At 55.0% G+C, this 15,572-nt stretch overlaps 1 protein-coding gene across 1 annotated transcript; it reads right to left on the reverse strand.

Annotated features, from left to right (window-relative positions):
* Nucleotides 1-4,623: 4,623 nt before the first annotated feature.
* Nucleotides 4,624-10,643, reverse strand: CTRC (chymotrypsin C). The gene is made up of 8 exons (XM_028108326.1): nt 10,604-10,643; nt 9,397-9,488; nt 9,203-9,300; nt 8,201-8,326; nt 7,119-7,255; nt 6,178-6,323; nt 5,182-5,334; nt 4,624-4,638 (listed from the first exon to the last, which is right to left on the reverse strand). Exons 1-8 carry the CDS (start codon nt 10,641-10,643, stop codon nt 4,624-4,626), a joined length of 807 nt encoding a protein of 268 aa, XP_027964127.1.
* Between the last annotated feature and the right edge of the window lie 4,929 nt (nt 10,644-15,572).

A 15,572-nucleotide genomic window follows, 5' to 3' on the forward strand; every position in this document is an offset into this window, starting at 1 on the left:
GGGCAGAGGCCCATTTTACAGGTAGGGAAACTGAGGCTCTGAGAGACTAAGTGACTCGGCCATGATCCTCCTTGTCAGGGGTGGTGGAGTGCGGAGCTTCGGTCCAGTGAGTGCCCTTCCTTCCGCCCTGTCATAGTTTGTGCCCTTAATTTGTGCCAGAGATAATGTGGAGGGGCTGGGATTGCCAACGTGGGCCCGATTCTTCAGCCTTCCCTGTACTCATGCCTTTGGCCTTGTCACTCTGCCGTGTCCTTCCGGAAGGAGGGTGAGAGACACGTGGAGCCGAGCTGCCCCAGCCAGACCGGCTCAGTGGCTGCAGAGCCCTGGCTAGAGGGGTGATTCCAGCCCAAATCATCGGGGCCACCTAACTGACTCCCAACTGACCTCAGATGTGTGACTAGGAAATGCTTGTCATCGGATGCCATGGAGGGTCTGTGGCTGGTTGTCAACGCGGGGCTATTCACGTCACCACTAGCTGATATGGTGCGTGCAAGATGCTTGTGAACACCTGTGAGCAGTCATTCTCCTCTCGAGGGGCGCCTGGGTGGCTGTCGGTGAAGTCTGCCTTCGGCTCCGGTCATGATCCCAGGGTCCTGGGATCGAGCCCCACATCGGGCTCCCTGCTCCATGGGGAGTCTGCTTCTCCCTCTGCCTCTGCCCCTGCTTGTGTGCGTGTGTGTGCACGCTCGCTTTCTCTCTCAAATAAAAATAAATAAAATCTGAAAAAAATAAACTAAAAAAAGAATTCTCCTCTTGCTTTTCTGTCAGTCTGGACTCACTGGCAGCTTCCTTGAGGCTTGTCAGCACACCCATGCTGCACCTCTCCCTGGCAGGGCCCCTAGGGGACTGCACTGTGCCGGGGGTGAGGCACAGGAGGGGGTGTCCTTAAGATTTGGGGACTAATGGCAGAGTAACATAGTTGTTAGTCACACAGGCTTGGTTTAGGTTGTGGTGCCTGTTACTCGCTGTGTGATCTTGGGAGAGTTTTTAGACCTCTCTCAGCCTCAATTTCCTCATCTGTAAAGGGGGATAATAGTCAGGGTTGTCATGATTATTAAGAGATTGGCCCCCTGAAGCCCTGGGGTGGCGCCTGGCACACAGATCGCCAGCACTCAATCCTCAGCGACTACGTTAAGCTACCCACAGCACTCAGTGTCGTTGGCATGTGGGGCTCTGGGCCCCCAGGCCAGGGGTTCCTCTGCCGAGGCAGAAGATGGAGGTGGGAGGTTCAGTGCCTCAGTGCCCACTTTCCCTTGCTTCCAAGCATTGGTTTGTGACCTCTTGACAAAGTCCACAGATCCTTGCTGTCACCCAAGGGAGTCTCTCATGACCCCCCCCTTCCTTCTCCCTGCACTCCCACAGCATACTCTAGGTTTTGCCAGAAGGGAGGAGGGATGGCGTACTTATTCCCTATTGCTGCTTTAACAAACGATCACACATGCAGAGGCCTAAAACACATAGAGTAATTCTCTTATAGCTCTGGAGGCCAGAGGTCCACAGTCAGTCTCAAATGGGCTGCAGCAGCGCTGGTTCAATCTGGAGGCTCTTGGGGAGAACCCCTTTCCCAGCCTCTTCCAGCCTCTAGAGGCCGCCTGCCTTCCTTGGCTTGTGACCCCTTCCTCCGGCTGCAAAGCCTGCAGCGGAACGTCTTCAAATCTCCATCTGACTCTGACCCCCTGCTCCTGCCTTTATCCCTTATGCCCCCTCTGCCTCCAAACTTCCTGCCTCCCTTGTGATGACATAGGGCTCAGCTTGTCAAGGCAGGATACTCTCCCCATCCCGAGGCCACACATCAATCACATCCGCAAAATCCCTTTTGCAACACAAGGTGACACACTTGCAGATTCTGGAGATCAGGACGTGGACATCTTGGGAGGGCTGTTTTCCTGTTTGCCACAGGTAGGCGGGGGACACGACAGCGGCTCTCATCCCCGAGTCTGAGAATTTTACACTTTCGTTGAATGAACAGAGCCATGGGTTATGTTTTATCCTTTATTAGCGAATAAAAAGTAATTTGGATAATTCAAACACAGGCACAAAAGCTTATTTAGATTTGAGATGGGGGGTGCAGCTCTGCAGCACGACACGGATGCCTCTTAAATAAGTGCTGAACTACTACTGAAGCCCTCTCTCCATCCCTGCCTAGGTCGGGCCATGTTGACTTTGTCCCAGTTCATTACAGTAGCCTCCCAGCTGGCCTCCTTGCCTCCACTCTCGCCTCCTCCAAATCACCCTGCGTACAGCCGTCAGATGCACACTTTGGGGGCACATATCTGCACCCAGGGGGTCCCTTCTCTAACTACAACCTTTCTATGGCTCTCCGCTGCCCTCAGAATAAAGTTCCAACAGTCCTCTGCCATAGCCACAAGGCTGTCCGTGAAGGGCCTTTGCTCACTTTCAAGACCCATCTCTTGTCACTCCCTGCCTGGGTGGCCAACCATCCCGGTTTGTCTGGGACTGTCCCAGTCTTCGCTCTGAAAGTCCGCACATCCTGGAAAACTACTCAGTATCAGGATCGTTGGTTCCTCTATCCCTGTCCTGTACTTAATGTTCTAGCAACACCTGCTGCTTGGAGATGTCTTCCATGCCCTTCTCTCTCAGTCAGGAAAGCCATCCCTTATGTTATCTCCCCGGGTACCAGTGAGGGGTGTGCCGAACTGCAGGTAACGGACAACCTGATTATGGTGGTTAAAACAAATACAGGTTTGATTACAGTGGTTAAAACAAATGCAGGTTTATTTTTTTCACACAGTAAGGCATTCAGAGCCTGGTTCCTGGCATTGGATTTGCAGCTTGGTGATGGTGGAGCTCATAGCTGCAGTTCTCTTGGCCACAAGATGGCTGCCTCAGCTCCGTGCATCACATACATATTCATATTCTTGCAGGGCATTAGAGCATGGTGGTCAAGAGCATGGTGGTCAAAAGCATGGGTTCTGGAGCCACAACACTAACATCTGGATCCCAGCCCCACCACCTCCTAGTTAAATCACCTTGGGAAGTCACCAGCCCTCTCTAGCCTCAATTTTTTCATTGGTAAAACACCTCATAGGGTCGTTTTGGAGATTCAGTGAGGTAATACATGCAAAAACCTGTAGAATAGTGCCTGGCACATAGTAAGTGCTCAATATGCGTTAGCTTTTATTTTATTACTGTAGCTGTAAGGGACCTGAGGACAGCAACTATTTAGCATTTATAACCTCCAGTAGACACAGAGACAGGCTCAAAAGGAGGTGGCTGGGAATGAAGTCTGGGTCAAGCCACCAGCAGCATCTTCTATACTTGGGTACCTTCTGTTCACATTTTAAGACTCAGCTTAGGCATCACCACCTCCAGGAAGCCATCCTAGACTCTTCCTCCCAACTGACACTGATTGCAGTTCCCCTTTCTACGCTCTTGGTCTGTACTCCAACCTCCATACTCACACCAGGGAATTCAAGAATCTCTCGATCTGTCTCCTGCTGAACAGAGATCTTGTCTGAACCAACCCTGGATTCCCAGGACTGAGTGGATGCCAGGCTGCTTGAGGGCCTCTTCGCTTGTTGAGTAGCTGAAATCTTTTCTGAGAATCGCCTTGGTCTAGTAAGGTATGGGAGGTGTGTCTGGTCCCCACCTTCAGGAGCCATACTCTGATGGGGGAAAGCTGACAGCTCAGGACCAACCAGACAGAGGCTGCTGTAGCCGGGGACACTCCCAGCAGGAGTCCAGAGCCCGGGTGGGTGCACTCCCTCCACAGATGAGTGTGTTCTCAGGAGCACCATGCTCAGGGGTCCAGAGCCCCACTTGGACACTGGATCACCCTCTTTTTGGGCTCCACTTGCCCTCTTCTTGGTCTCAGGAGGGCTCCCTTCCCTGAGCCTCTGGGGGTCATGTGTTACTGGTCATCCTGACCTGGCCCAGCTCTGTCTTCTCTCTGGGCCTCAGTTTCCCTGCCCGTCTGATACAGTGCAAGCTTTTCCAGCTCTGACCTGCTGCGACTATGTGTGGAAACCACTCTTTTCCTCAAACCTGCGCCCCCTGAGGGATGCGCTGGGGCCTCGTCCTTCTCACAGTGCCCAGCACAGGGCTGCCATAAGTCAGGGCTCATGAAACACTTTTCGACTCAGAGAGCCCAGGCTGACAGCAGTCATGGGGTCTGCTCTGGGGTGGGGGCCTACTTGGGAGCCTCTTTCTCAGGGACCTAGTGTAACGGGCATCCTCCTTTGGCCATCGTTTTCAGGTTGGGGAGCTGTTCTTGGGGAGACCCCATTGTCCACCTGCAGCTGGGGGGGGGCCTGAGGACCCACCAGACTCCTCTGTGGAGGAAGGATCAGGAAGGGAGTGATTTGATCAGGCGACTGTGGTTCACAGCCTGTGAAATGTTGGGGGGCAAGCGTCTGGTGTGTCCTAACTCCTATCCTCTCAGGCTACCATGGGGCTTTCTGAGATTCCCCTTCCGCTAGCACCCCAGCAGCTTCCCCCACAGTCTAACCAGGCTGGCTGAGGGGGGCTCTCTTTGCATCCCTGGTGTGGCAAGGGGCAGCCCCTACAGAGCCCGGGACCCCGCAGGGGAGGCACACGTCAAGAAATGAAGGCAGCCTGAGTGGGGAAGGAGTTTTATTGGGGTTGCAGGCTCCCAAGGATGAATCACTGCTGCATTTTCTGGAAGAGCAGAGAACAGGGTGAGGGACTTGGGTGGAGGTGTGTGTACCCCCTTCTGGAGAGAACACTGCCCGACAGTAGGAACGGGGGCATGGCAGGCAGCCCTGGGTCTTGACAAGCCAGTCTCGCCTCTGCCCAAGAGGTCTGAGCCCCTCAGCACTTCAGACCACTGGGCAAATGGGGCTCAGAACACACCCTGCCCCCGGCATGAAGGCCCGGAGCCCAGGGTGACCCTCTGTTCCCCCACCACCCATGCTGACCCCTCTGCCCTGCTGGGCCCTGTTCTCATGGGGTCACGTTTCACTCTGGGGCCACGGGTGTGGTGCCTGGCATGGAGCCGTAAGGATTTGCTGAGGCCAGCGGATGAATGGATGAAGTCAGTGATTGTGCCCCTCACCTCACCCAGCTCAGCACTCGGTGCCTCCCGAGTGGGTGTGTGAACGCATAAGCACACGAGTGAACAGGTGAACAGGTGGGCGAAGGAGCAGGTGAGTAGGGGAAGGGCGAGGGGGCAGGAAGAAGGGCTCGGAGACAGGCACCCACCTCGTTGATCCAGTCGATGTAGGCGGACACACGGGTGAAGACCGTGGGCTTCTTGAGAGTGTTGCAGCCCACCCCAGAGCCGAAGCTGACGATGCCCCGCACCTCCCAGAAACCCTCCTCAGCCTGGCAGTTCAGTGGGCCACCTGAGTCCCCCTGTGCCAGACCAGGTGCTCGTCAGCCACGGGGCCTCTCCCAGAGGGAGGCTTGGGAGGCAGGGGCGGGCGGGTCACGGTGGGGGATATGGGTCAGTGCCCCCTAATTTGGCCTCAGCCTGTCCGTGGTGAGGGAGGCAGAGGAGATGCGGTTTGGGGGTGCCAGACTAGCTCTTAGGTTGCTGTGTGATCTTGGGCTAATGATAACCCTCTCTGTGCCTCGGTTCCCCTAGCTGTTCAGGTCACTATGTGGGAGGCTCTGCGAGCTGCCCGGGTAGGTGAGGATGCCGGGAGCCCGGAGAGGTGTTGGAGACCTGAGAAAGTGAGGAAGGTGGGAGTGGGGAATGGGGCTGTGTGTTTGGAAACAGGACAGTTTCTGATTGTTCTAGATGTTTCTGTGTCAGACTCCCTGAGTCCTCTGCCTCCCTGGATCGATGGAGCTGATGGCGTGGAGGAGCATGTGCAGAGACTTCACTGAAGTCTCTTCTATACTTGTCAGATTCGGTCCTCACACCAGCCCTGTGCTCACTGCGTCTCCGTTTTATAGATGGGAAGATTGAGGTGCAGAGAGGGTGAGCAGCCTGCATGAGATGGCACAGCTACCAGATGGTGGGGCTGGGACTCCACCTCGGATGCCCGTGTTCCTTGGATACTGCTGCCCTCACCGCAGTGCTGAGGGGTGGCGGTGACAGGTTTCCCCTAAGCCTCCTGGGCCCAACCAAGGAAAGGGCTCACTGGCTCCCTCGTGTGGCTCACCCACTCCCACCCTCCTTTGCCCTCCTCACTGCCCCCTTTCACTCGGCCACCTGGAGGAGGGACAGGGTGCAGGGCCCTGGACACTCACGTTGCAAGCTGAGATGACACCGTCACCCCCGGCACACACCATCGTGTCCTTCACCATGTTGCCCCACCAGTCTTTCTGGGTGCACGTGGCGTGATCCACCACGGGCTGTAGGCCCTGCTGCAGTTCGTCGGCAATGGGGCCGTTGGCTGGGAGAGAGGACAGAGGGTGGCCCTGAGTCAGCCAGGCAGCGCTGAGCCTTCAGGGAACAGAGGGCTGGATGGGACCGGGGCAGGACCCAGTGAGCTCTGGCTAGACTCTGTGGGACCCACACATGGGCCCTTAATCGAGAGGCACGACTCTGAGCCTATGGTCCCAAAGTGTGGGTCAAGACCCCTCTAAGTGTGGAACAGAGGGAGCCCACTGGAAGCAGAACTAATCTGTAGAAAGCCCTAGAGGAATAACCGTGGAGTTATCTTTAATTTGGATTCTGTGGTTTCCATTGTCAGTCATTTCCTTGTAGGTCTCTGCCTTCGGTGCCACGTCAGTAGAGGTCTTTTTCACTCCAAGATTTTTCAAGTATTGATGTGCATTTTCTTCTAAGTCTCCCATACTTTCATTTATTTGCATGCAACCTTTTAACTTAGGCATCCGGTTCTAATCCCCTACCCCAGTGGTTTATTTAGTTTATTTTGTAGTCACTTAGATGGCACTAGGTATGCACCAAGCACTGTTCTAAGCACCTGACAAGTTCTAATCCATTTATCCTCACAACACCCCTTCAATGCACTCGTTAGAGCGTCTGCCACGTGGTACATGCTTAATAAATATTAGCTGTTATTATTACAGAGGTAAAAAATGTGAGAAGATGTTTAGACAGAAAGGAAAAGTGGTGGGTAAATGTGGGTGGTATGCTTATTACGGGAGCTGCTTCCTCCAGGAAGGCTCTCATGATATGGGGGGGGGGCAGAGGGGGGGAGGAAGGGAGGAGGGGCTGTACTCACTCCAGAGGCGGCCCCAGCCTGTGACGTAGCAGGGGTAGTCTTGAGGCAGCAGGGAGTCCACCTCCGGCAGGCAGGCCACCTGGATGGTGTTGCTCAGTTGCACGGGCTCTGACAGCTTGATGAGAGCGATGTCATTGCTGGAAGCCAAAGTGGAGGTGGTGAGTGTGTAGGAGGGCCTTGGCTGCACAAGTCAGTGCTAAGCAGCCCAGACTGTTAGCTGGGAGTCAAGCCTAGGGTGACCAGGAGTCCTCCATGAATATCCTAGATCGCCAGTTCCTTACTGGCCAAACGATCCGCCTTCTAACGCCACAGCCCGCCCCTTTAGAGGAGGCGTCTGCCTTTGGGTCCCGTAGGGCTCTACAGTGGGGAGGCAGGAGCTTTCCAAGCCACTGCAGACTATGTATCAGCCAGAAACTAGAGCCAATTGGAAATAATCAAAGAGGGGCCCTGGCAGATGCGATTTTTAATATTTTCATGTTAACAGAATGAAAGTTGGCGACCCTAGACAGACCTGGTTTGATGCCCCGTTCTGCCACATACTGGGCTGTGTGACCTGGGGCGTATTTCTTAACCTCTCTGAGTCTTGGGTCCTTGTCTAGGGCTGTCGTGAAGATTAAACAAATCATGGCATATAAAGTGCTTATTGCAATGTGGGCATGCCGTAGGCACTCCATAAAGGTGAGTCCTGGCTCAGAGACTTCAGGCAAGACATCGTGGGGGCCTTGGGGTTTTTATTCCCTGTGTACCCTCTGGGAACACTTGGCCTATGAGGGAGATGGGAAGGGAGTCGGTCTCCACTTAGCATTTTCCCATTTTGCATAAAGGGGCCATCTGCTGGCTGTTCAGCCGGGAAGGGGCAGGGGGAAAGACCGTAGACTTTGGAGCTGGGCGGACATTGGTTCAGGTTTCACTGCATGGCTTTGGGGAAGCCATCTAGCTCTCTGGGCCTCAGCTTCCCTTTCTGTGAAATGGGAACAATGGTCCAGGGACAGGGTGGGGGCAGACTCTGCAGCTCAATGTCAGGGGACCCCCTCCTTCCTGCGCGCTCCCCCCCCGGGGGCCGTAAGACGGTCAGCACTCACCGCACCAGGAAGGAGTTCCACTTCTCATGGACAACGATGGAGTCCACATCTGCAAACACGGAGCCTTCCTCATCCTCCACCACCAGGTTGTTCTTCCCCAGGGCCACGCGGTAGGTCAGGGTGTTGCTGAGCAGAGGCGGGGGGGCTGGGTCAGCGTGGCTTCCTGCCCTCGCTGGCCAGTGGTGTAGGGAGGGAACTCAGAACTTTGGTGACCCAGCCCTGTGGCCACCGTAGGAATCGTTTGCAGGAGTGGGGGTGGGGAGGGAGAGACACTCTGCACTGACCACAGAGAGACAATCTGCACTGACCCTTCCCAGGGCTCAGGGTAAGGACCCTGCTCTTGGAGTCAAGTCTATCTTGATTCCTAGGTGGGTGGTCTCGGGCCTCAGTTCCCTCATCCGTGTGGCGGAAGACAGTTTTGGAATCACCTCCCAGGGCGGCTGCGAGGTAAGCTAGTCCAAGTCACCACTGCTTCCTGCCCATAGGATCTCCTCTCTCACCCACCTCCTGCCCCCCTCACACACTCTGCTCCTGCCGCACCCGCTTCCTCGTTATTTCCCCAGCCTACCAAGTAGACTCCCTCCTCCGGGTCTTTGTACTGGCTGATCCCTCTGCCCGGGAACCTTTCCCTTACTTCCTTCAGGCCTTCGCTCAGATACCCCCTTTTCAGAGAGATCTTTCCCTGGCCACCTCATCTAAAATAGGACCCCTTGTACATTTTATCCTGCCTTATTTTTCTTCACTGCCCCCGGATATGTTATATATTTACTTCTTTAATGGCCTGTTGCTCTTTTGCTGGAGTCTAAGCTCCCTGAGAGCACAGAAGTTGTCCTTGCTGCTGTGTTCCCTGGCACATTGGGGGTGCACAATAAATACGTGTTGAATGAGTAAGTGAACAACTGAGTTACTGGATGTAAGTAGCTTATTCAGCCCAGTGCCTGGAGTGTGTAGGAGGTGCTCAATAGAAGCAGGCTCCCACCCCTGGGCGCCGACCCCATTCACCTGATGCAGTGGGCAGCTGTGAGGACGTAGTTATTGGCAATCAAGGTGCCGCCACATGTATGCCTCCATTTGCCATTCTTGAGGTACTGGAGAGAGATCTGAAGCGAGGCGCGGGAGGGCCATGCATCAGCCCCGGGACCCGCACCCCGCCACCCTCTCCAGCCCGCCTCCCACCCCTGCAGCGGCATGCTTACCTGCCAGGGCCAGCTGTGGGGCCTGGCATTTTCTCCTCCCACCACTCGGGCTGATAGGTTGGGCTGGAAGGTGGGGACCCCGCAGCTGGAGGCTGGGGGACCCAGGAGAGGAAGCGCACAGGTGAGAGGGGCCGGCATCCCCAGTGGGGAAGGGGCAGGGGGAAAGACCATAGACTTTGGGGCTGGGCGGACATTGGTTCAGGTTTCACTGCACGGCTTTGGGGAAGCCATCCAGCTCTCTGGGCCTCAGCTTCCCTTTCTGTGAAATGGGAAGAATGGTGCTAACCTGGTGAGTTTGTCCTGAAGAATTAGACAATGCATAGGAAGAGTTTGGTGAAAGGCCTGGAACGGAGTGAATGTTGAACACATTGAAGGAAATACAAAAGTAGGGGTGTGTGCACGCCAAGGTCTACCTGCATCCTTCACCCTTACCTGTGGTCCCTTTTTAGACCACAGCATAATGGGGGTATGCAAGCACTGAATCCAGGGGTCCAGACTGTCAGAGCTGGGGAGCCGTGTGGAGAGGTCAAGAGCGTATGCTCTGCATGGAGACAGACCCAGACTCAAATTCCAGCTTTACCACTAACCAGTCATGTGATCTTAGGCAAGATACCGAGCCTCACTGAGCCTCGTTCCTATCTGTAAAATGGAGATATTGATAGGCCCTGACTCTCAAGGATCATATCCACTCCTGAATGTAAAGGGCTTAACACAGTGCCCGGCACGTAGTAACCATGCAACAAACAGGAGCTGCTATTATTATTTATGACTGTTGTTGTTGTTAGCTGGAAGGACTCTTAATCAAGTGCTCTCATTTGTCAAAAGGGTCAGTGAGATTTAAAGAGGTAAAGGGGCTTGTCAAGGTCCCGCTGAGAGTAAGTGACATTCAAGCCAAGTGCCTTGATTCCTATCTGGGAGAAGGCCCCCAAAATGGGTGAGCACAAGCATCAATCCCCAAGGCAGAGATGCAACACTAGGAAAGCTAGGCCTTTATGGTCCCTGGAGTGAGCCCAGGATGGGTAGTTACCGTGTCCCCAGGCCACATCCTTAGCCCTATTCTGCAGATATGGAAACAGAGTTGCTAAGCAGGTAAGTGGCTTAGCTGACATGCAGCTGGTCACCCCAAAACTCCTTTTCTGGGCCCCCTGCTCCTCTCCTTGTCCCCGGGAGACAGCTGGCCGCAGCTGGTTCCCAACCCACAGCTTACCACAGGCCAGGAGCGTGGCGAAGACAGTGATGCCCAACATGCTGCTAGTGGGACCAGCTCAGGACCGAGTGGCTGTTGAGGCAGGTGGGGACTCACTTATAGGCAGGTGTGGGGGTGGGCCCACCTGCTCAAGGCTGAGCCGCCCCTTGGAAAGAAACCTGTTCTGACAAGGCCCTTTCCCTGACCTTGGGTGGTTATTGTTTAATTTGGGCAGGAGATGGGGTTGGCTCAGAGGCATGGATCTCCCAAATCTCCTGAGACAGCAAATTCTGAGGCTTGCAGGTTTGGGGGATCCCCCACCTCTCTGCCTGGAGCCTGTTCTCATCCTATCTCCCTAACTCATTCTCTTTAGTTATCATCTGTTGGGCATCGTGCCTGGTACTTCTTGTAGTCACCCAATTGTCCCAACAACACGAAGGAGATGCTTTTATCCGCTCACGGAAGAGGAGGAAGCTGAGACTCAGAGGGTCAGCAACTGCCCAGGGTCACACAGTGGGGCAGCACCCGAGCCAGCGTCTGAAGTCAGGACTTCTGACACCAGGCTGGGGTTCATCCTGCGGTGATACACTGTTTCCTTCTCTCTCTTCCTCTCTTCTTTCTCCCTCATTCGACTAATATTGTCTGGTCTTGGGGTACCCCCTGCCTTCCTGCCCCCGATGGAGGCTGAGGTCCAGGCAGCCCCCGGAAGGTGCCCAGTTGGCCAAATTCCTCCCCAGAGCCAGCCCACTTATGTCCCTGCAAAGTCCTCGTCTCCCTGTCTCTAAAATGGGTGCATAGGACCAGATGCATCCCAGGCTCCTGTCAGTCCCAAGGCTCCATGACTTGAATGCCAGGGTCAGGTGGCAGATCTGGGTTTGCGGTGGGGTTTGTGGTGGGTCCAAAGCTCTGCGTGTCCAGAATTTCCATCCAGAGCCCTGGCAGTTTGGGGTCAGCCTGTCTCTTGTAGGGCCTTGTAGTAAGCCATTTGAGCCCATGCCTGACTTTGGCCGGCCCGGTTAGATTCTGCTCTCCCTCCCCTTTCTATTCATCTGATGCCCCTTGGAAGTCGTTTTTTTTTGAACTGAGCCCGCTGCTCACCTTAGGAATTATTTCCTAAAGGCAATTCAGAAAACTCTGCACTCTGCTGTTAACAGTGGGTATCTGAGGGTAGGGAAGGATTCTAACTTATGTAATTTATACAGCTTAGATTCTTTTTAAAAACAAGCATGTATTACTTTGGTCATATAAAAATCAAGAAAGTTTTGATAAAAAGAGACATAAAGACAGGGAGTGTAAGGGTATGGTTAAGAGGGGGTCCCGCTGTGGTGATCTCAAGCCCCAGGTCTGGGGTGTTGGGATCTCAGGCTGTGGGGAACTTTCTGTTGCATTCGAGGGCCCGGTCCTGACAGTGGGGTCAGTGGCTACTGCCGATCCACCTCAGACCCAGAGCAGCTGGTGGCCAAGCTCTGCAAAGGGTCTGCCTGGCCTGCAGACTAATGTTGGACACAGAGATGTGGACCGAGCTTCGTGGCAGGTCTTGGGGGCGACAGGGCTCGGGCAGCTGGAGAGAAGGCTCCTGGTTTCTAGCTCACTTAGGGACCTGGATCTTGGGCAAGCTCTTTGGGCCTCAGTTTCCCTCTCTCTCTTTGTTAAGATTTTACTTATTTATTTGTCAGAGAGAGAGAGAGAGAGCACAAGCAGGGGGAGCAGCAGAGGGAGAGGGAGAAGCAGGCTCCCCCCTGAGCAGGGAGCCTGATGAGGGACTCCATCCCAGGACCCTGGGGGCATGACCTGAGCTGAAGGCAGACGCTTCACCGACTGAGCCACCCAGGCACCCATGGGCCTCAGTTTCTCTCGAGCAACCTGGGGAAATGATGAACTGGTCTTCTACGTGTGGAAGTTTGCTGGTTTCCACTTGGAGATACAGCAATCTCTTGGTGCCCACCTCAGTCCCGTGCACCTGCCCATAGCTGCACAAACACACGGGGACTGGCAGACAGACAGGCACGCACACCCACCCCTCCATATCCACAGACACGCACGTACCAGTGTCGTACGTAAGAAGTACCCACTTATCTGTAACACGTGCAGAGCCATGTGCCCCACGTTCAAACCTGCGCCCGAACATAGAGATAGCCACAAATGCGCAGGCGCACAAGGAGTGAGGTCCCAGACGAAGAGTCGTTGATTTTTTCTTTTTCGGAATGTCCCCAGAGAAACCGACCTTTGTTTTTGGAGGCAAGTTGCTGGCTGCTTTGAAGGCGGAGACAGCATCAGCTTTAGGGGAGCTTCCTGGTTTGGAGGCTTCACCAGGTGGGCCCTGGATGTAAGGCAGTACCAACAATGGCACTTGGGGAAAACCGAGGTCTCCTTCATCTGCCTCACATTCTGGAGACGGGCTGTCGCGGGCTTTGCCTCCTGTTGGGCCATACTCGTGAAGGAGGGAAAACCCAGAGCCATCGCTTCCTGGCTGTGCGACCTTGTGTTAATGACTCAAACTCTCTGTGCTTCTGTGCCCTCATCAGTAAAATGGGGGTAAAAAATGGTACTGCTTTTTACTGCAGGGAGTGCCTGGCGCACGGCAAACTCCATGTAAGCGTTGGCTGCTCTTCTTGCTGTCGTCTGCTTCTTATGAGAAAGCCCTTGAATCTGGACATCGCTGGGCCCTTTGGCCTTCGTGGGCCCCTTCCTCCATCAAAAAATACCTAAAAAGCATGTTTTCTGACTGCATAGGTATAAAGACCAATAAAATCTAAGCTGGTATAATAGAATAGAAGCCCTGATTGTATTCTTTTCCTGCTGATTTTATAAGAAACTGAAAGATTTTCATGGGCCCTAAAGGTATTGTGGGCTCCACACTGCGGCCACAGTGTGGATGTCAGCCCTGGCCGTGACCCCTCCTTATGTCATGGTATGTGCGACTGAGTGACGAAGTGAGACTTTGGGGAATGTTCTGTGAATCACCGGAGCCTTCTCTGGGCCTCGGAGGTGCCTCTAGCTGTGCCTTGGGCGTGGCCAGGGAGAAAACTGTGTTCTCACTGGGAGCAACTGGGCAGAGGCGGGAGCTAGGGCCTGCCCCTGCTGACTTGGCCTTGATGTAGGGAGCCCTGGTCAGGGGATGCCCTTACTCCAGTGGTCCAAACTGCCTAAGTTACAGTGCTGATGTGTAGTTGCCTGACCTGATTTGCTGGCCTTGGTAGGTAATCAGAGCTAAAGAAACGCCTTGGGGTGGGGGTTGGGGTTGTGAATATCTGCAGAGGGGAGCCGCATGGAGTGGATTTCCTGGATTAACTTGTTTAAAGACTTGACTGTTTTGTTTGCCCAGTCTGTGGGGTGCTGACATACTGTGTACCAGAAGCCACCTATCCGTCCGTCCATCCATCCATCCCTTCCTCCCTCCCACATTCGCCGAGCACCTGCCATGCATACCTTGGGCTCGAGCTGGAGCTGCAGAGGCGAGACCCTGCTCAGCACCGCTGGAGCTCCCTGCTGGGCAGGGCAGTAAGCGTCCCTCTGAGTGTTCCGGGGCCAAGGGCTGGGAACCCTGAATGAGAAGAGGTTCGTTCGGGCTGGGAGCTCAGTGGGGTGTGGATTGAGAAAGGATTCCCTCTCGACACATTCCATGTCCAAAATGAACTCGAGGACTTGAGGGTGTGAGAATGCTGGAGTCCCCATTCTCATCCCCTTGAACTCTGTGCTTTCTAGGACCCAGAGAGGGGCCTCCCCAGGGCCTGGGCTGCAGAGTCTTCCAGACACTCAGGGCCAGATTCTCCTGGAAAAATAATCAAGGGTGAGTTGGCAGAGGCTGAGCTGCTGGAGGGGGGACCTCAGGAGAAGCGGTGCCAAGGTTGGGAGCGCAGCGTGGTGAGAGCCTGAGAAACGGGGCAGGTGCTCCTGACTGGGGCCCATAGTTTCTAATGGCTGGGGCAGGACTCTCAGGTGGCATCTGTTTCTCGGGTGAGGGCCACTAAGGGTCCAGCAGGGCTGGGAGCGGGGAGAGGCCGAAAGTGTTTCTCCTTAGAACCAAATGGAAGTATTAGGGGTTCAGAGGAGGCCTGGGGGCTCGCTGAGGGGTTTCTGTGTTTGGCAATGGGGGCCCAGGGGATGGGACCTGGGAGAGGATCAAGGAACTATATACTTTCCCACTCTCAGGCCCTGAGTCACTCCGGGCCTCTTCATTTCGCAGCCTGATCCCCCTGTTGGGGTGGGGCTCTTGGGCAGGCCGAAGCTGAGGGCCCCCTCCCGGCTGAGACCTGTTGGTGTGGTGGAGGGTCCTGGCGTGGGACGGCTGGCTGGTCTCTCACATCCCGAGGGCCGGAGGCCCACATCCATCACCGGCCAGCTGGAAGGCGGGGCTCGAGAGCTTGAATTTTAGTCCTTCCCAGTCAGGGTCCTCTACCCCTTTGTTCTATAGACCTTCTGAGCTTGGATGTCAGGGGTTCTGATGTTCTTCCCTTGGGGAAGGGGCACCAAAAGACAGCGCTGAACCTAACATGCTGTGTTCATGACGGTGGCATCTTTAGCATTGGGCGGCTTGCGCGGGTGGCCTTCCCCAGGAAACCCACCCCAAGGACCGGCAGGTGAGGGAGCCTGGCTTGCTGCAGTACCAGCCACGTCCACCTGGGGGCAGCAATGCTCAATCGAATCCCACACTCCCACACCCCAACTCAGGTTGCACCCCCTACCTGGAAACTGCAGGGCTGGGAAGACCCTAGAGACCTTAGCCCACCTTCACTTTGGACAGACCTGTGGGAGCCTGTGACCCAATAGGAGCTTGATCTGTCCAATGCCACATGGGGAGCACCCTGGATCTTTCCTCATCATGCTACCACCCCAGCCTGTCTTGTGTGTGTGTGTGTGTGTGTGTGTGTGTGTGTGTGTGTGTGTGTGTGTGTGTATTGGGGGGTGGAGGCTTGGGGTGTGTCTGCATGCGGGAGAATCTTGGGGGGCTCTTGGGTGCATCTATCTAGAACGCCCACAGTGGTGGTGC

The sequence above is a fragment of the Eumetopias jubatus genome, unplaced genomic scaffold, assembly GCF_037043125.1.
Source record: "Eumetopias jubatus isolate StellerSeaLion01/CBP00866 unplaced genomic scaffold, mEumJub1_p1.0 scaffold_4, whole genome shotgun sequence".
Classification (NCBI taxonomy): Eukaryota; Metazoa; Chordata; class Mammalia; order Carnivora; family Otariidae; genus Eumetopias; species Eumetopias jubatus.

Bases quoted from the DNA above. Each gene is read 5' to 3' on its own strand.
- CTRC (XM_028108326.1), bottom strand. From the start codon at position 10,643: ATGTTGGGCATCACTGTCTTCGCCACGCTCCTGGCCTGTG. The intron at 9,301-9,396 runs GTAAGCATGCCG...GCCTCGCTTCAG, and splicing joins CCCACAGCTGGCCCTGGCAG to ATCTCTCTCCAGTACCTCAA. The intron at 6,324-7,118 runs GTGAGTACAGCC...CCTCTCTCCCAG, and splicing joins AGGCTGGGGCCGCCTCTGGA to CCAACGGCCCCATTGCCGAC.